At 45.9% G+C, this 20,086-nt stretch overlaps 2 protein-coding genes across 3 annotated transcripts in view; one reads left to right on the top strand and one right to left on the bottom strand.

The window, feature by feature from the left end:
- LRRC36 (leucine rich repeat containing 36) overlaps positions 1-6,032 on the bottom strand; it is a 31,837-nt gene extending 25,805 nt beyond the window's left edge. For both annotated transcript variants that reach the window (XM_038740067.1, XM_038740068.1), the window contains exons 1-2: positions 5,877-6,032; positions 5,082-5,209 (exon numbers count right to left, since the gene is read on the bottom strand). In XM_038740067.1, the coding sequence (XP_038595995.1) occupies positions 5,082-5,209; positions 5,877-5,946 (198 nt within the window). In that variant the 5' untranslated portion in view covers positions 5,947-6,032. The remainder of the gene's footprint in view (positions 1-5,081; positions 5,210-5,876) is intronic.
- A 173-nt stretch (positions 6,033-6,205) lies between these two features.
- Positions 6,206-20,086, top strand: part of KCTD19 (potassium channel tetramerization domain containing 19) — a 39,760-nt gene continuing 25,879 nt past the window's right edge. Inside the window, exons 1-2 of the mRNA XM_038740137.1 lie at positions 6,206-6,272; positions 13,758-14,222. Of these exons, the coding sequence (XP_038596065.1) occupies positions 6,270-6,272; positions 13,758-14,222 (468 nt within the window). The 5' untranslated portion in view covers positions 6,206-6,269. The remainder of the gene's footprint in view (positions 6,273-13,757; positions 14,223-20,086) is intronic.

Here is a 20,086-nt window from a genome sequence, read left to right as displayed (position 1 = left end):
TGTTCTTTCCTTCCTAATCACCATCTTCAATCATTCATTCTCTGATGGTTTCTTCCCCTCTGCCTTCAAACACACACAAGTCTCCCCCATACTAAAAAAAGCCTTCTCTGGATCTCACTGTACCCTCCAAATATTGCACCATATCCCCACTCCCTTCCCTGTCCATGCTCCTTAAAAGGGTTGTAATCCCCAACTGCCTCCACTTCCTCTCCTCCAACTTCCCTGGCCCACTACAGTCTGGTTTCTAGCTCCTCAACTGAGACTCCTCTCTCCCAGATCTCCTTGTCAAATTTAAATGGGCTAATCTATCCTAACCTTTCTTGACCTCTCAGCTGCCTTTGACACTAGGGATAATGATGGTATTTACTAAGCCCTTACTATGTGCCAAGCACTGTGCTAAGCGCTAGGATAATCAGATCCTGTCTCTGTCCCAAGCAAGATTCACAGTTTAAGAGGGAGGGAAAATAAATATTTTATCCCCATTTTACAGATGAGGAAACTGAAGCACAGAGAGGTTAAGTGACTTGTCCAAAGTCACACAAGTGATTTGTCCAAAGTTCTGGCAAGTGACAGAACCAGAACTAGATTTTAGGCCTCTTGATTAATTCCCTGTTCTATGTTCTCTCCACTAAGCCATGCTGCTTCTCTATCACTCCTGGAAGTGCTAACCAATCTGGCTTTTACTGACATAGTTCTCTTCTATTTTTCCTACATGTAGAGGTGGTAGTTGAGGGCATTGGAGCAGATGAGCTCTGTGAGGGAGTTAGTACAAAGTGAGAAGAGAAGGGGACCCAGCATAGCCTTGAGGGACACCCACAGGTAGGGGATGAGGGGCAGAAGAAAATGAGCCAGTGAAAATAGACTGAGGAAGTTCTAAGGAGGTAGGAGAACCAGGAGAGAACTGCAATGCCAGCTGCCCAGAATATCCAGACATTCAGATTGATCTCAATCCTATAGATCCTAAATAACTGAGGTTCTGCTGTACTTGTACCATACTGCTCCAAAATCAAGTCAAGGTTTAAGGGGAACCCCCAAAATCTGGGCCAACCAGATTGAGCCAATCAGGGCAATCACCCTGGGCCTTTCACACTAGGCCCTCCCCAAAACCTTGCCACTGAGCAGGCCTCCAGACCCCTGTCATTATGTGGGTAGAGGACAGAGTGGGAAGTCAGGCACCCAAGCCCAAGATCAAACATCCCCTTGCTCTCTCTTCCGCATTTCCTCGATTCCTCCTTGCGGGAGGGAGCGTCATGAGTGGGAGGCTTAAGAAGACACATCCAGAATGGTGGGAGGGCTGGGGGTGGGGGGGGAGATTTAAAGGTGAAAATTCTGTTCTTTAAATTCACCCCTTAACAAAGACCCACAATAGATTAACTGCCCTGGTCCCTACATTTCCCTGGGAAGGCCTTGCTCTCAGCCATCTTATGTGGGTATACCATTGTTTGTACACTGGAATCAACACAGTCAGTATTTATTGAGCACTTACTATGTGCAGAGCACTGTACTAAGTGCTTGGGAGAGCATAATCCAACAGAGTTGGCAGACAAGTTCCCTGCCCACAAAGAGCTTACAATCTAAGGGGAAAATCAATCAATCAATCAATAGTATTTACTGAGTGCCTGCTATGTGCAGGGCACTGTATTAGGTGTTTGAGAGTACAACAGGGATAAAAGACACAATCCCTGCCCTCAAGGAGTTTGCTATCTAGCTGGGAGACAGACTCAAACTATTTTAAAAATACTGACATATGTGTTTTTGTCCTCAGTGTGAAGAGTGACGGGGAGAGGAAGAGGAGTAGTTCCTTCCTTTCCTGTTTGCCTGTCATACTGGCTGTCACATTTGGGGAGGAGGTTTTCTCCTTTTTTGTCGCTGGAGGTGGGAGTGTTGGGGGAAAGGGGAGGTAGTAGAGGATGAGCAAACATGGAAGAGTGAAAGAAGATCACAGCAAATTGGGTAAAAGTGGTGCTGATTGCAATTTCTTATATATGGATTTTAATGTCAATCAATCAATGATATTTATTGAGTGTTCACTGTGTGCAGAGCACTTTACTAAGCACTTGGGCAATACAATGGTGTTGGTAGACATATTCCCTGCCCACAAGGAGCTTACAGTATAGAGGGGGAGGCAGACATTAAAATTATAGATAGGAGAAATGGAAGAATATAAGGATATGTACATAAGTGAGGTGGGGGATGAATATCAACTGGTATGGCTTTGAAGATGGGAAAAATGGTGGTCTGTGATCTGTCAGTTCATACTTCATTCTGCTGCCAGGATTGTCTTTCTACAGAAACATTCTGGGCATGTCATCCCCCTCCTCAAAAATCTCCAGTGGTTGCCTATCAACCTCTGTATCATGGAAAAACTCCTCACTACTGGCTTCACAGCTCTCCATCACCTTGCCCCCTCTTACCTCACCTCCCTTCTCTCCTTCTACATCTAAGCCTGCACAGGCCATTCCTCTGGTACTAATCTTCTCACTGTGTCTTGTTCTCACCTGGCCCATGTCCTATCTCTGGCCTCGAATGCCCTCCCTCCTCAAATCCACCAATCACACTTCCCCCCTTCAAAGCCCTACTGAAGGCCTCCTCCAAGAGGCCTTTCCAGACTAAGCCCCTTTTTTCTCAGCTCCCCCTCCCCTCCACGTCACCCCGATTCGCTCCCTTTGCTGCACCCCCACCCCACAGCACTTGTGTATCTATGTACATATCTATAATTCTGTTCATTTATATTAAAGCCTGTGTACTCGTTTTGGTGTGTATATATCTATAATTCTATTTAATTATATTGATGCCTGTTTACTTGTTTTGATGTCTGTCTCCCCTCTTCCAGACTGTAAGCCCGTTGTGGGCAGGGAATGTCTCTATTGCTGAATTGTACTTTCCAAGCACTTAGTACAGTGCTCTGCACACAGTAAGTGCTCAATAAATCAATTCATTCATTCAGTGGCATTTACCTGTATATATGTATATATGTTTGTACGTATTTATTACTCTATTTTACTTGTACGTATTTACTATTCTATTTATTTTATTTTGTTAATATGTTTTGTTTTGTTGTCTGTCTCCCCCTTCTAGACTGTGAGCCCGCTGTCGGGTAGGGACAGTCTCTATATGTTACCAACTTGTACTTCCCAAGCGCTTAGTACAGTGTTCTGCACACAGTAAGTACTCAATAAATACAATTGAATGAATGAATGAATAAATACGATTGAATGAATGAATGAATACCAAAGGGGAGGGAGTTCCAGATCCTTCATTTTCTGCTGTTAAAAATAGTTTTAAAAATCCTTAAAAATCCAATTACAAGTCAATATATAGATATTAATGAAACCTATAATGATCTTTCTTATTTCTCTCAAACACACCCAGCATTGAGATTTATAAAGGTCTTTAGTCAAATATACATACGACTCTTCAAGATACCACTGTATTTCCTTCTTTACTGGTTGTACATTGAGATGAAGGAATTCTCAATAACATTCACATCTGATAAAAAGAAATATTCACGCAGATCTGCTAAAAGCAAGAGTTTCCAGAGATCTGATACCTGGAGTAAAGGTTTCTATACATTTTTAAGCTATTGTGACAAGAAGTTGCTTACCTAATCCATTTAAATTTGGGGGAACTCACCTCCAATTCACCTCTGGCACCATAACAGCATTCCAACAGCTCCTATTTTCGGAACCAATGGTCTAAGACCAGTTTTTTGTTATAAAACTCGATTTAAAGGAAAAGCACTCAAAGAAGGCATTGTTTATGGTATTTGTTAAGCACTGACTATGTGCCAGGCACTGTAGCCTGCAGTAGATACAAGGTAATCAGGCTGGACAGTTACTGTCTTACATGGGGCTACAGTCTTAGTCCCCAACCTGGAAGCTTTCTGGGCTATGAACTAAATGAAGGCTGGGGAATAAAGCTGATGGACTGTAAGGTCGTTATGGGCAGGGAATATGTCTGCTAATTCTGATTAATTGTACTCTCCCAAGAGTACAGTACAGTACAGTATGCTGTACATAGTAAGCGCTCAACAAAAACTGGTCACTCAAAGCTTACCTATTTGGTACCCTGAGAACTGCAGTCATGGGGCTATTTAGATGCTGACTTGGGTGAAGTGGAAAAAGCACAGGCCCAGGAGCCAGAGGACCTGGGTTCTAATCCTGCTGTGTGACCTCAGGTAAGTCACTTACCTTTTCTGAGTCCCAGTTCCCTCATCTGTAAAATGGGGATTCAATACCTGTTCTCTCTCCTACTTACACTTTAAGCCCCATGTGGGACAGGGACTGTGTCCAACCTAGGTACCTGGTATCACCCCAGCGCTAAGTGCAGTGCTTGGCACATAGTAAATACTTAACAAATATAATTATGATTAATTTGGAATCGCTCAGTTGAGCAGATGCTTCGTGAATTGCAAATTTTAGGGAAATGTTCCCCGAGACCTCGAGTTAGGCCTGGATAGTATCTTTGGGAGTTTTCCATAGTGAGTTGGCAGAGAAAGGTTGTGCCAGGACAGGTTCAGGGGGAAATGGGGAAATGTGGGAGGAACCACCTTTGTATGGCATCTGGTATACACAGAACACAACATATGTGTGTGTGCGTGTGTGTGTGTGTGTGTGTGTGTGTGTGTGTGTGTATGTTTATGTAACTCTTTGTGTATGTTAGTTAATCCTCATTCCCTCTGCTCTGTCCAGGCCTGCTGTCTTCCGCTCCCATGTTCTCAAACTCCTAAGCCTGGAAAAAGTTCCTTGTCTTCCAGACCCTCTCCCTTTCCTACTGGAAATTCACCTCTTCATGGAAACAAATACCTTAATGAAAATTTACCATTAAATGGGATAAAATAAATGAAGTAACAGCTACCTGGAAAAAAAATCTCACCTCTGAGACCACACCCAATTTTTGGCTGAGCATTTTCAAACCTGGGTTTCTGCCTTACTTAGCTTGGTTGTACTTAGAAGGCAGAGACCCCCGTCTACTTCCATCCACTATTAGCTATACTTTATTTCCTCCTAGAAAATTATTTAACAGTTACATTTGGAGTCCAGGCCAGATGTGCCTGGCTGGTGTCAAAATATGCAGTTTACCTCCAGGCTAGAGATGACATTTCTGGAAAGGTCTAGCGATCGAAGACTTTTAAAATGTCTGAAGGCATTCCCGATGGTGCGGATTTTTCCCGCATAGGATCCCTGTAATGAAAGGGTCTCCACCAGTTCTGTAAAGAGATCATTAATAAGAGGATTATTGTCTTCACCATCATTCTGTAAAGAGATCATTAATAAGAGGATTATTGTCTTCACCATCAACTACAGTCCTCTGGTACATAACGGAGTCAAATGAAAAAGGCTATCTTTCCTCTCCTCCCAAACCCCCTGCGTGGAGAGAAAGAAGGAAAGGCGTGGAGAAGCAGCATGGCTCATTGGAAAGGGCCCGGGCTTTGGAGTCAGAGGTCATGGGTTCAAATCCTGGCTCCACCAACTGTCAACTGTGTGACTTTGGGCAAGTCTTAACTTCTCTGTGCCTCAGTTCCCTCATCTGTAAAATGGGGATTAAGGCTGTGCCCCCCCCCCCCACTCCGTGGGGCAACCTGATCCCCTTGTAACCTCCCCAGGGCTCAGAACAGTGCTTTGCACCTAGTAAATGCTTAACAGATACCGTTATTATTTTTTATCAGGGATCTTCCCTCGTCCCTTGCTGCGGATCACAGCTTTTCTTGGCCCAGCTTCCCCTTCTTGGGCCTGTTTTCTCTGGGGGGGGATCTCAGCCCCGCCCGCCCCACTGGCATTTAAGGTTCCCTTCCTGTGGTATTTCCCTCCCCACCCCCGGGCTCGTTACCCTTTCCTGGGCACTTATTTTCTCCAGCTTCCCCGACGGCCTCGTACCACGTTCATCCTGGGTTAGCGCCCCGTAGCGAAGGAGCCCCTCCTCGTCCAGGTCCCAGATCTCCGCCATTCTGGGTGGTCGTCGGTGCCCTCCGACGCCTCGAGTGGCACCCTCTCTCTGTCTCTCACCTCGCCTCAGATCTCGAGCTGCCTCGTGCCCTCAAACGGATTCCCGCGCTTCCCAACCCGTCTAACGGACCCCGGGTCCTCGCGCTCTCCAACGGTCCAAACGGTCAGCCCCGCCCCCCGGCCCCTCGCGCTCCCCCCCTCCTCAAGCCCCTTCTCCCGGCTCCTCGCCCTCCTCAATCCCCCTCTGGCCGTCGCCCGCGATCATCACGGTCCCACCGAGGTAGCCTTAATTTGCAGCCCCGTGAATCCGAAGGAACCCGGATCATGGTACGGAGCCTACCCCCGGTGCTGCCCCAATCTGGACATAAAGAAGGGGATGCGTTGGGGCCCGCTTCTGGGGAGGTTAACAGGGACCACAGCGGATCCGGGCATCGGGATTGGGTGGCAGTGGGAATCCTGGGCCTGAGAGGTTGCGGGCGGGAGAAATCGGTGTGCAGGTGAAGGCAAATTCCGTGCCCGCCCTCGAGAGAGCAGCTTTGACAGGGGAGCTTCAATTCTACAGTTGTCTTCTCCAGGAACCACGGTTGGCTGCCGGGGGCCAGAATATAGTTGGTCCTCAGGTCAGATTCTGGGTCCCGAAGGCCTGCCCCCTGTTTCGGTCACGCAAGCCCTATGGGCAGGACCTGTGAAGCAGTGTGGTCTAGTGGGAAAAGCATAGGCCTGGTAGTGAGAGGACCTGGGTCCTCTCTGACGCTGCCACTTACCTGCTGTGTGACCCTAGGCATATCACTTCATGTCTCTGTACCTCAGTTTCCTCATCTGTCAAATGGGGATTCAGTAACTGTTCTCCCTCCATGCTTAGACTGTGAAACCCTTGTAGAACAGGGCTACCCCAACCTTCAGTACAGCGCTTGGGTCATGGTAAGCACTTACAAATACCACATTTCTTTTAATGGTATCTGTTAAGCGCTTACTATGTGCCAGGCACTGTACTAAGCTCTGGGGTAGATACGAGATAATCGGGTTGAACATAGTCACTTCACTCTTCTGGGCCTCAGTTCCTTCATCTGTAAAATGGGGATTGAAGACTGTGAGCCCCAGGTGGGACATGGACTGTGTCTAACCTGATTATCTTGGATCTACCCTAGGCTTAGTTCAGTGCCTGGCACATAGTAAATACTAAATAAATACCATAAAAAAAGTGAAGTGATTTGCCCAAGGTCACATAGCAGACAAGTGGCAGAGCCAGTATTAGAACCCAAGTCCTTCTGATTCCCAGACCCATGCTCTATCCACTAGGCCATGCTGCTTCAAAATCATATGTTATTATTATTTGTAGTAGTAGTGGTGGTGGTATTGTCATTAATAATAATTATAGCAATAATAACGATACTATTTATTATTATTTGGTCCTGGGCTTGCTCCTCAGGCAGGCTTGGGGCTGAGCTCATTGTGCACTGCAGACTAACTCAACAATGACCACAATGTCCAATCACCCCTTCCTCAAACAAGCCCAACCCACTTGGGACTGTCCAGGTGGGACAGAAACATCAGAACAAGGCAAACTTGGGAACAAAGACCCTCTTGTTAGGCATGTAGGGCCTTCATAATAGAGAAGAAGGGAGAAACTGAGAGACACACCATGGTGAATCCATGAGTGGTGTTTATTGAACATTTACTGTGTGCAGAGCATTTCGCATGGTGTAGTGGATAGAGCACATGCCTGGAAGTCAAAGGACATGGGCTCTAATCCCGGCTCTGTCACTTGTCTGCTGTGTGACCTTGGGCAAGTCACTTCACTTCTCTGTGCCTCAGTTACCTCATCTGCAAAATGGGGGTTGAGAATGTGAGCCTCACATGGGACAGGGACCGTGTCCAACCTGATTTGCTTGTATCCACCCCAGTGCTTAGTATAGTGCCTGGCATATAGTAAGCAGTTAACAAATACCATAACTATTCTTATTGTTATTATTTGGGAGAGTACAATCCAACAAGGTTGGTTATCTTGTTCCCTACCCACAATGAGCTTACAGTCTAGAGGAGATGACAGAATTAATATAAATAATGTAATTTAATTTATAGATATGTACATAAGTGCTGTGGGACAAAGTCAATCAATCAATCAATTGTTCGAGCACTTACTGTGTGCAGACCATTCATTCATTCATTCAGTAGTATTTATTGAGCACTATATTAAGCATTTGGGAAGTACAGATTGGCAACATATAGAGACGGTCCCTACCCAACAACGGGCTCACAGTCTAGAAGGGGGAGAAGGGTCAGAGACAAAGGAATCCATGAAGCACTCTCTCCCACTGGAATCACAGCTGCCTCCTCAACTGTGTGCTCCACTTTCCCCCAGCAAGGGGCTCCTCAGAGAGGGTCTCAAGCTGCAGGGCCTCAGATTTCCAGAACTGTAAACCCTAACATTCAGGCCCGCTAGATGTGGTTTGTGGTTAGGGCAGGGATCCCCCTCATTATAGAGGCCTGCCCTCCAGGAACCCCACTAGCCTGCTCTGACACAAAAGCAGATTCTCCACTGTACTAAATGCTTGGGAGAGTACAATATAACAGAGTTGGTAGACACATTTCCTGTTGTCTAGAGGAGACACATTAATATAAATAAACAAGGAGCGTGTACGTAAGTGCTGTGGAGCTGAAGGTAGGATGAATTAAGGATAGAAAATCCAGGTGCAAGGGTGATGCAGAAGGGAGTGGGAGAAAAGAAAATGTGAGCTTAGTTGAGGAAGATCTGTTAGAGGAGATGTATTTTTAGTAATACTTTGAAGGTGGGGAGGGTGATCATCTGTCGGAGATGAAGGCCAGGGTGGGGAGAGTCACAGGCCAGAGCCAGGACATGGGCGAAAGGGAAGGTAGGAGGGGGCAAGGTGATTGAGTACTTTAAAACCAATGGTAAGGAGTTTCTGTTTGTTATGGAGGTGGATGGGCAACCACTGGAGGTTCTTGAGGAGTGGGAAAACATGGACTAAACATTTTTTTAGAAAAACGATAAAGTCAGTAGAGTGAAGTATGGACTGTAGTAAGGAGAGACAGGAGACAGAGAGGTCAGTGAGGAGGCAAATGTAGAAGTCAAGACAGGATAGGATAAGTGCTCGGGTCAGGGTAGTAGCAGTTGGGTGGAGAGGAAAGGGCAGATTTTAGTGATGTTGTGAAGGTAGAACAGACAGGTTTTGGTGACAGATTCAATATGGAGAGAGAGAGAGAGAGAGAGAGAGAGAGAGAGAGAGAGAGAGAGAGAGAGAGAGAGAGAGAGGAGTAGAGGACAATGCCAAGCTTATGGGCTTGTGAGATAGAGAGGAGGGTGGTATTGTCTACAGTGATAGGAAAGACAGGGGAAGGACGGTGTTTAGGTGGGAAGATAGGGAGTTTTGTTTTGAACATGTTCAGTTTGAGGTGTCAGCAGGATATCCAGGTAGAGATGCCCTGAAATCAGGAGGAAATGTGAGTGGGAGAGAGGTCAGGGCTGGAGATGTAGATTTGGGAATCATCTGCATAGAGATGGTAGTTGAAGCCATGGAAGCGAAAGAGTTCTCCAAGGGAGTTCTCCCTTGGAGAAGTGGGTATAGATGGCAAATAGAAGGGGAGCCAGAACCGAGCCTTGAGGGACCCTCCCGTCCTCCTGTCAGAGGATGGGAGTCAGAGGAGGAGCCTGCTAAAGAGACTGAGAAGGAGCAGTTAGAGATAGTAGGAGAACCAAGAAAGAACAGTGTCAGTGAAGCCAAGACTGGATAAAGTTGAGGAGAAGGAGGTGGTCCACAGTGTTGAAGGCAGATGAGAGGTCTAGAAAGATTAGGATGGAGTAAAGGCTATCAGATATTGCAAGAAGGCCAGTAGTTACCTTAGAGAGGACAGTTTCTGTGGAGTGGAAGGGACAGAAACCAGTTTGGAGGGGATAAAGGGGAGAATTGGAGGAGAGGAAGTGAAGACAGTGGTTGTAGACGACTCTCTCAAGGAGTTTGGAGAGGAATGGTTGAAGGGAGATGGGATGATTACTGGAGGGAGCTGTGGGGTCAAGAGGAGTTTTTTTTGTTTTTGTTTTTTTAAACTAGGGGATACATAGGCATGATTGAAAGCAGTGGGGAAGGAGCAATAATAATAATACTAATAACTGTGGCATCTGTTACATACTTTCTATGTACACTGTACTAAGGGCTGGGGTGGAAACAAGCAAATCAGATTGGACACAGTCCCTGTCCCACAAGGGGCTCACAGTCTCAATCTCCATTTTGCAGATGAGAGAACTGAAGCCCAGAGAAGTGAAGTGACTTGCCCACGGTCACACACCAGGCACGTGGTGGAGGCAGGATTAGAACCCATGACCTTCTGACTCCCCGGCCCGGGATTTATCCACTACACCATGCTGCTTCTCAACATGGTGAACCATTGGAAAGTGAATTGTTGAAAATGGCAGTCAAGTGGGGGAAGAAGAGAGGGGGTGAGTGCTTTAATAAAGTATGAAGGGATGGGGTCAGAAATGCAGGTGAAGGGGGTAGATTTTCTGAGGAAGTGAGAGTTCTTGAAATGCTGCTGGGAATATTGGTAGAGTTGAAGAGGGTGGAGGAGGAAGGTGGTACTGGAGAGGAATGAGGAAGATTTTAGGGAGATCATGCCTGATATTTTCAATTTTGTTAATTAAGTTTGAGGCTCGGTCATTAGAGGAAAGATGGTGGGGACGGGGGGATAGGAGGTTTGAGAAAAGAGTTAAACATCTGGAGTAGCTGGCGGGGGCAATGGGAATGGGAGTCAGTTAGGAAGAAGTATTGTTGTTGGGCAGAGGAGAGGGCAAAATTGAAGCAGGTAAGAATGAATTTAAGGGGGACAAGGACAGACAGATGTCTGGATTTCTGCCAACAGCGATCTGCAGCTTGAGCACAGGAGCAGAGGTGATCCAGAGTTGCAGATCAGTGGTAAGAGGTTGGTGGAGGGACAGTCAGTCATTCAATCAATCAAAGAGTCAATCGTATTTATTGAGCGCTTACTGTGTGCACAGCACTGTACTAAGCGCTTGGGAAGTACAAGTTGGCAACATATAGAGACAGTCCCTACCCAACAGTGGGCTCACAGTCTAAAAGTCAGTGGTATGTATTGAGTGCTTAATGTGTCAAGAGCACAGTACCAAGTGTGTGGTAGAGTACAGTATAACAGTATAACAGACAAATTCCCTGCCAGCAGCAAGTTTACAGGCCAGAGGGGGAGAGAGACATTAATATAAATAAATCAATTACAGATTTGTACATAAGTGCTGTGGGCCTGGGAGGGGGAGTTGAATAAAGGGAGCAAGTCAGGGCAACACAGGAGTAGAAGAAGAAGAAAAGAGGGTTTAGTCAGGGAAGGCCCCTTGGAAGAGATGCATCTTCAATGAAGCTTTGAAGGGGGAAGAATAATGGTCTATTGGATATGAGTAGGGAGGGCGTTCCAGGCCAGAGGCAGTTCGTGGGTGAGAAGTCAACAGCAAGATAGATGAGATAAAGATGCAGTGAGAAGGCTAACATTAGAGGAGTGAAGTGTGTGGGTTGGGTTGTAGTAGGAGAGTAGCAAGGTGAGATAGGAGAGGGCAAGGTGACTGAGTGCTTTAAAAAGTCGATGGTAAGGAGTTGGATGCGGAGGTGGATGTGCAATTATTGGCGGTTCTTGAGGAGTAGGGAAACGGCCTGAATGTTTTTGTAGAAAAATGATCCAAGCAGCTGAGGAAAGTATGGACTGGAGTGGGAAGAGACAGAAGGCAGGGAGGTCAGTAAGGAGGCTGATATAGTCATCAAGGAGGGATAGGATAAGTGATTGGATTAACATGGTAACAGTTTGTAAGGAGAGGAAAGGACAGATTTTAGCGATGTTGTGAAGGACAAACCGACAGGATTTAGTGATGGAGCAAAGTAATTGAGTTCAGTAGAGAGGGTGGTGCTTGGGAGAGTACGATGCAACAATCAACAGACATTCTCTGCCCACAACAAACTTTCAGTCTAGAGTGGGAGAGAGACATTAATATAAATAAAAGACCTTCCCCTAGTAGGCCCTCATTTTCTCTTCTCCCATCTCCCTTCTGTGTCACTCTTGCACTTGGATTTGCACCCTTAATTCACCCGTCCCTCAACCCCACAGCACTTATGTACATATCCATAATTTATTTATTCATATCATGTCTTTCTCCACCTCGAGACTATAAACTCGCTGTGGACAGGAAATGTGTCTGTCAACTCTGTTACACTGTATTCTCCCAAACGCTTAGTCCAGTGCTCTGCACACAGTAAGTGCTCAGTAAATACAATTGATTGATTGACGACTGTAGAATACTGGAGGGGATCAAAAGATCAGAAGTCTCTGTGGGGGAACAGGACAGATTCGCAGGGAGTGAGTGTGTGGGAAAGAGAGCAGGTGAGGAGGTTGTGGTCTGAAGAGGAATTTCAGGGTTGGCGAGGGTAGATGTAGTTCAGTGACTAGAGATAACTCACCAGGCAGTCTATTTTCTTTGGCATCAGGTGCCTCACCAGTTCCTCCAGCAGATCAGTCAGGTATCCAATTGCCCTCTTGAAGAATTCATTGCAGTGTGATTGCCTCCCCTTCTCATCTCTAGGGACCAAAAAGAAAACCCCATATAGCCTAGTTGTTTGAGGGCCAGTCCTGCCTGGAGACAAAAGGATTGGGCTAGATGACCTCTCTACATCCCTGCCAGCTCTGGGATGCCATGGTTCTAGAACTCATTCCGTTTTTCAGCCTATCTTCACTCCCACTTCTGGCCGTTCCTGCCACATTCCCTTTTTGTGGTTGTTTTTACTGCTGAATTGTACTTTCCAAGTGCTTAGTACAGTGCTCTGCACAAAGTAAATGCTCAATAAATACGACTGAATGAATGAATACTGACCATTGACAGTGCCACTTAGGGCTGTGCTAAGGAGAAAAAAGGGCCTGCCCTCTTTCAGCCTCCCACCCCCACCCAAGTCCTTTCTCCCACCCTTTCCAAAAAATGGTTCCACCCTGATTTAAATACTTTAAACATCTCAGGGAAGTCTGTCCTCTCACCCCCACCTTCCTTCCTTGCTCTGAAGAGGTTTGGTCTATTTTTTAACAGCTATTAGTATTAATAATAAAGGCATTTGTTAAGTGTTTACTATGTGCCAAGCACTGTAATAGGTACAACATAATGCAGTCAGAAATAGCCCCTGACCCTCATGGGGCTTATAGTCTAAGCAGCAGGGAGAACAGGTATTAAATCCCCATTTTTCAGATGAGGAAACTAAGGCACAGAGAAGTGAAGTGATTTGCCTAAGGTCACACAGCAGGCAAGTAGGATTAGAACCCAGTTCCTCTGACTCCCAGGCCTGTGGTCTTTCCACACTACACTACACTAGACTACACTGCTTCGCTAACTGCTTCTCCATTGACCTCTGTCTTCATTTATAGTCCACCTCCTTTTCCACGTTTCAAGGGAGGGAAAAGAGATGCAGTTCCAAGTAGGTGACTGTGGATTTTTAATGAGCAGCACATGAAGGAGTTTATAAAGACTTAGTGGATTCACTTTGGAGAAATGATCTTAGAAGAGCCACCCACTTCCTCACTCTAGCTGTGTACTTCAGGTTATTGATCCCTCAGTGGGCTTATTGTGGGCAGGGAATGTGTCTGCTAACTCAATTGTATTGAACTCTCCCAAGCATTCAGTACAGTGCTCTCCACATAGTAAATGTTCAATAAATACCACTGATTGATTGATTGAGTGCTACTGTGTGCGGCACACTGTACTAAATTGGTAGACACATTCCCTGCCCAGCAGGAGCTGATCTCTTCTTTTCCAATTAGGAGGAAGGCAGAGTGCCTTTTGATGAAGCCATAATGCCCTATGATGGAGCCGAAATCCCTCAAGATTTTTCAATGCTTCAGGATGAAGCCAGCATGCCTCAAGAGGAAGCCAAAGTGCCCGAAGAAAATCTAGGTGAAATGCTTCAAAAGGAAGCTGATCTGCTCACAGATGAAGATGATGATCTTTCAGAGGAACCCGAAGACCTACTGAATTTTAACATAGGGGGCTGGTTTTTTTCTGTGCCTAAACTAAAGCTTGCCCAGTTTCCAGACTCAATCCTTTGGAAAAAGGCATCTGAAGCAATGCTTTCCGACGACCAGCAGTTATTCATCGACAGGGATGGATTCATATTTAAATATGTGCATGCGTATCTGCTCACCAGCCAACTCCCCATTATCAGCAACACTGAGGTGAATCTGCTGCATGAGCAAGCCCAGTCACTACAGATAACACCTTTACTGCAGGTATGGAATCTCCCCTAGAAGTATAGCTTGGTAAACTACTGACCAGACAGATTTGTTTGTCTGTCTGTGTTGGTGTGACAAATATTTTAGGGTGCAAATGTTTAGAGGGAGGGTTCTTAGCATATAGTAAACATAGGATAGAATTATATCTGCAATAATTTGCCACTGCCTTCTTCTAAGCCTTATTGATCCCAGCCAGAGTCCAGGACAGCCCTGATCCCTCAGAGCGGTGTTAGAAGGAATGCTTGAAAGGAGTGCCATTGAATAAAAAGAGAGAGTCTAACAGCTGTCAAAACCCAGCAGCCCCTTCTAAGCACCTTGTTGAAGGTCCTTTCTTTCCCTTCCTCTATGGGTGGATTTAGGTGGAAAGATTAGGAAGATGCTTTGTTACAGATGCAATGACACAGGCACAGAATGCAAGTAACTTAGAATCCTAAAGGCATCACTGAGCATGACTTTAGTAACAGATAAAACGGTTTGTGCCTGTTTCTCCTGACAATCCCCCTCTTACCCTAATACATTCACTGGTGACATTAAGTGGGAAGGGCAAAAATTCCACATTGGCAGAATTTCTGCATTGTCTGATATCCATGCTCAACAGAGAAAAACTGGAGGCTCCTATAGTAACAGTTTCTTCTGTTCTATATCATAGAATATAAAATAGTCTTAAAGAGACCTGCAGAGATGACTGTAAACATCACTGTGGGCAGAGAACGTGTCACCCAGCTTTATTATATTGTACTCTCCCAAGCACATTACAGTAAGTGCTCAAAAAGTAAAATTGATTGACTTCAGCAGCTTAGCGTAAAAAAAACTTTATATTGCCTTTGTCTAAAATGGAAATAGGCCCTTTAGGCATGACCCCACAGAACAATTTGAGCTGCATGAAGCAGGTAAAGTTCTCAAAAAATGAAGATGTAGTCTTCAGTTGCCAGAGCCTCATTCACTCAGCTCTCTTAAGAGAGCTTCCCTATCTCTCTTCTGCTCACCATTCCATACCAACCAGCCATACTTCCTTCATGGGAAATCACTTGGGACAGATCAATGCTTATTTAGATCTTGTAAGAACAGGAAAACAATATGGCAAGCATTTCTATCACCACTTCCCTAATTAACACATTTGGTCCAATAATTTTTCTTGAAAATTCTTTACATTACACTTAAAGCTGTTGACACATCATTGTACAATCCAGTTGAGATTCCAGCCTATCTTCCAGTCCCCCAGGCTCGTACCAACCAGGACGTTCCTGGACCGGGGAAGCCTCAGTGACATGTAATAGAGTCAAACCAGACCACCAGCCATCAATGTTACCTTGAAAAGTTTACTTAGTTTTACTAACGTGCAAGGGAGTGACACACACACACACACACACACACTCAGTCCACTCCACCAAGGGTCCAATAGCAATCCGCTGGTCAAGGGAGCCCTTCAGTAGATCCCGTGTCGGAAGGTTGGGAGAAGTTCCTGGCAACAAGGACGGCTGATGCTGCAAGCCTTCTCCTCCACACACCGCTTCCCCCAAACGCTGCTTCCGTGTGCTGCTGCCTTCTACTGCTTTCGAGTGTTGCCCTCCTGCTGATTCTGCTTTGCATGCTTCTCCCTTCTGCTTCTCCTCTGCATGCTTTCCTCAATGTGTGCTTTCCTCAGTGCGTGCTCCCACTCCAGGTGCCGCTGATGCTGCAAGCCTTCTCCTTCACACACTGCTTCCCCCAAATGCTGCTTCCAAGTGCTACTGCTTTCAAATGCTGCTCTCCTGCTTATTCTGCTTTGCATGCTTCTCCCTTCTGCTTCTCCTCTGCATGCTTTCCTCAATGCGTGCTCCTGCTGCAAGCCTTCTCCTCCACACACCGCTTCCCCCAAACGCTTCCTCCAAGTGCTACTGCTTTCAAGTGCTGCTCTCTTGCTGATTCTGCTTTGCATGCTTCTCCCTTCTGCTTCTCCTCTGCATGCTTTCCTCAATGTGTGCTTTCCTCAATGAGTGCTCCCACTCCAGGTGCCACTGGCGCTGCAAGCCTTCCCCTCCACACACCGCTTGCCCCAAACGCTGCTTCCAAGTGCTACTGCTTTCAAGTGCTGCTCTCTTGCTGATTCTGCTTTGCATGCTTCTCCCTTCTGCTTCTCCGCTGCATGCTTTCCTCAATGTGTGCTTTCCTCAATGCGTGCTTTCCTCAATGCGTGCTTGCTGCTTCCAAGTGCTACCGCTTTTGAGTGCTGCTCTCCTGCTGATTCTGCTTTGCATGCTTCTCCCTCCTGCTTCTCCTCTGCATCCTTTCCTCAATGTGTGCTTTCCTCAGTGCATGCTCCTGCTCCAGGTGCTTCAGTGCTACTTCCTCACGATTCAAAATGACCGCCATTTATCTGTCTTAGGTGTTTCAACTGTGGCTCTACGTAGCAGTCAGTGATTGGTCCAGGCCCATTACTGGGTAGAGCAGGGAGAGAAAGACACTCCTCCCTCCATGCTCCGCCCCCACAGGTCAGCAATCACCTGTTTTCAGTAGAGTGCAACAGGGCCTTGGTGAGTCTCTTGTTGTTGTTCGAGAAGTCATGAACAATCACCATTTAAGGCAGTTTTTTGTGGGTTCACCACATTTCTTGTCTGAACACTTGTCCAGAAGAAGTGAGAGCTAGCCAGAAAAAAGCCCAGTTTTGCTTCATCATCCCTGGGAAACAGAGTTCTGAAATGTCTCACCCATGTCTTGTTAAACATTTAAATCAACGTGTCCCAGCTGCAACTGGTCTTTTGCCAAGGCAACTTTTTCGAAACTACCTGGGCCACCCCGGTTGCATAAATAATTTTGGACACTGGATAGTTTGCAGAAGGATGAGTAACATTTACACTTGCAGTGAAACATTTTCAGAAACATGTGGCCCCATCTGCCCCAAACATAATAATAATAATCATAATCACATTTGTTAAGTGCTTACTATGTGCCAAGCACTGTAAGAAGCGCTGGGGTAGATACAAGATAATCGGGTCAGACACAGTCCCTGTCCTACACAGGCCTCACAGTCTGTAAGTAGGAGAGAGAACAGGCATTGAATCCCCATTTTACAGATGAGGAAATTGAGGCAGCGAAAAGTGAAGTGACTTTCCCAAGGTCATACAGCAGGTAAGTAACAGAGCCAGGACTAGAACTCAGGTTCTCTTACTCCCAGGCCCAACCTCTTTCCACTAGGTCATCCTGCTTCACAAACATGAGATATTACTGCCAACCAAACAATCCTCTGGGCTGTTAGGACTACCTAACTGAAACATGTTTGCTGAAACAAATGCAGCATCTCTCTCATTTGGCAAGCACCTGTGTAAATACTGCTGGGGAGACACCAACTGCTTTGCATCTGTTTGCCAGATCTGTCCTCCAGCTTTGGTCCTTTAGCTCCTTCCCAACCACACAATATGCATTGCCCTTGATTTACCTACAGCAGATCCCTTTTCCTTTTCTGACAGTTCATAGCTTTTTGTTGTTGTTGTTAATGGTACTAGTTGAGTCCTTACTATGTGCCAGGCACTGTACTAAGCCCTGGGATAGATACAAGATAAACTGTTTAGACACAGTCCCTGCCCCACATGGGGCTCACAGTCTAAGTTACTGTGGGAGGAGGATTTTAACCCCCATTTTATGGATGAGGTCCAGAGAAATGCAGTGGTTTGCCCAAGATGGACAATGGAGGAACCGGGCTTAGAACCAAGGTCTGCTGATTCCCAAGCCTGTACTCTCTTCACTTAGACCAGCTGCCTCTCTGCTTGAGTGATGCAAATTCTTGCCTACCATGCAGTTTGTCTGATGAAAATCAGATTCTGTTTCAAAGCCTTGCAATCCCTTCACTCAGCCTTCATTCCCGGTGAATTCTTGGAAGTCAAAATGATTGTAAATCTCTCTTTTGTGAACGGTGCACTTACCTGCACTAACAAGTAATAATAGAGTTGGGTTCCTGAACTTCTGTTTCTCAGCAGGGAAGCGGCCTATGGGTGTCAGGGGCCAGACCTACTTAAGACCCATCTGATTAGAATCACTGTCAACTTGGATGAAGAAATCTTTTAAAAAGGAGCATAGAGTGATCTCACCGAAAGTCTATACACCCTTCCTAATCACCCTCTCAGTAGTAAATGGTCTTGTCTCCATTTCCTGAATAATATTTTGGCTGCTTAGTGGTGGTTTTCTCTGTTCGATGGAGTTTAGCTGGCTAGAGACAGAAGAGAGATCCTCTCACCTTCATCTTAGAGTTAGGCTCTCTGAAAAGTCGGAGACCAGGGAAACAAGGACACGTATTTATTCAGTGCCATAGTATCTTTTCTAAAAGACATGCTCTTTTTCCCTACCTTCATGGACTCATTTATCTTCCCCAGCACACCCTAGCGTTTTGCTGATTAGCCTCCATGGAATCAATTTGTTCCTGGACCTTGACATTTCTTCTGCCGTTCACCTCCTAGTTGGGTAATGACATGATTTCTGGGATTGTGCTTTACAGCCCCTTTTCCAGTTAATGTTACCTTGATTTGAATTTAGTTCGTGGTAATGCAGCCTTAAACCATTTGCCCCACTACTAGCCCAAATGCATTGTGTATAAGTAGCTCCACAAAGGTGGCTCTATACTCAGCTGATAAGTTTTCGGTCTGGGGTACTCCCGGGGCCACTGTCTGTAGACTGTGGTAACATTTCTGGAACATGTAGTAATAGTAGTCATGGTATTTATTAAGCTTCTACTGTGTGCAGAGCACTGTACTAAGTGCTGGGAAAAAATGCACAGGTGAGAATTAGACACAGTCCCTGGCCCTCTAGGTCCTCACAAGCGGATGGCATTAGCAGGATTACATATTCCAGAGGCACTCAGGATGGTGATGTAAGGCCGGATGGCCACCATGGAGAAATTTATGCTGGCATTAGAGATATGGATCCTAGTTCAAAAAAGCTGGTTGAACCTCCCTGAAATGGCTCTGGGTACCGCCAATACTGCACATGGTTAGTCCAATCAATCAATCAATCAATGGTATTTATTGGATGTTTACTACATGCCCACTGGACTAAGTGCTTGGGAGAGGGCAGTACAATAGAGCTGGAAAACGTTTCCTGCCCACAAGGAGCTTACAGTCTAGAGGGGGAGAAAGACATGAAAATACTTGACAGATAGGTACATAAGTGCTGTGGGGCTAAGGGTGGAGTGAATAAGAGGTGAAAATCCAAGTGCCAGGGCAACACAGAAAGGAGAGAGAGCAGGGGAAATGAGGGCTTGGTCACGGAAGGCCTCTCGGAGGACATGTGATTTTAGAAGGGTTCTGAAGATGGGGAGAGGTGGTCTGTTGGATATGAAAGGGGGTGGGGGTTCCATCCCAGAGGTCAGTGGCAAGATAGACAAAATTGAGGTACAGTGAGCAGGAGGGTGTTAGAGGATTGAAGTGAGTGGGCTTGGTTGAAGCAAGAAATCAGCGAGGTAAGCTATCCCAACAGTGGATCAAACCAGTGTGCCTGCTTGCCCTCATAAATACCAACATTTGACATGTAAAAACTCAACCTTTGGAATAGTGAGGTGAAACTTAATATCACTTCTAGAGAGTTAGCCAATGTGAGCCTTGTTTGCTGTTCTCATCACCACTCTAATCAACCCAAGTACTTCTGTTGACTGCTCCAAGATTCATCTTCCTGGAAATAGAATCCAGGGCAGTCTCCATTGCAGGCCTGTAAAACAGGGAGGAGCTCCCTGTCTTTCCAAGTCCAGCAAAACTCCAGTTTGTTTTACTTCCAAGCCTAGGGCAGGACCCCTCCTTTTAGCCAATGGGTCCTAACAGGTAGAGATCGTTACCCAGCTGTTTCAACTGGTTGGCTTTTCAAACACTGAAACCAAACTTACTCTTCCTCAGGGATAC

This window comes from Tachyglossus aculeatus, chromosome X1 (assembly GCF_015852505.1).
Source record: "Tachyglossus aculeatus isolate mTacAcu1 chromosome X1, mTacAcu1.pri, whole genome shotgun sequence".
NCBI lineage: Eukaryota > Metazoa > Chordata > Mammalia > Monotremata > Tachyglossidae > Tachyglossus > Tachyglossus aculeatus.
The sequence above is the reverse complement of the archived record's forward strand: the minus strand, read 5'-3'. Positions and strand labels throughout refer to the sequence as shown.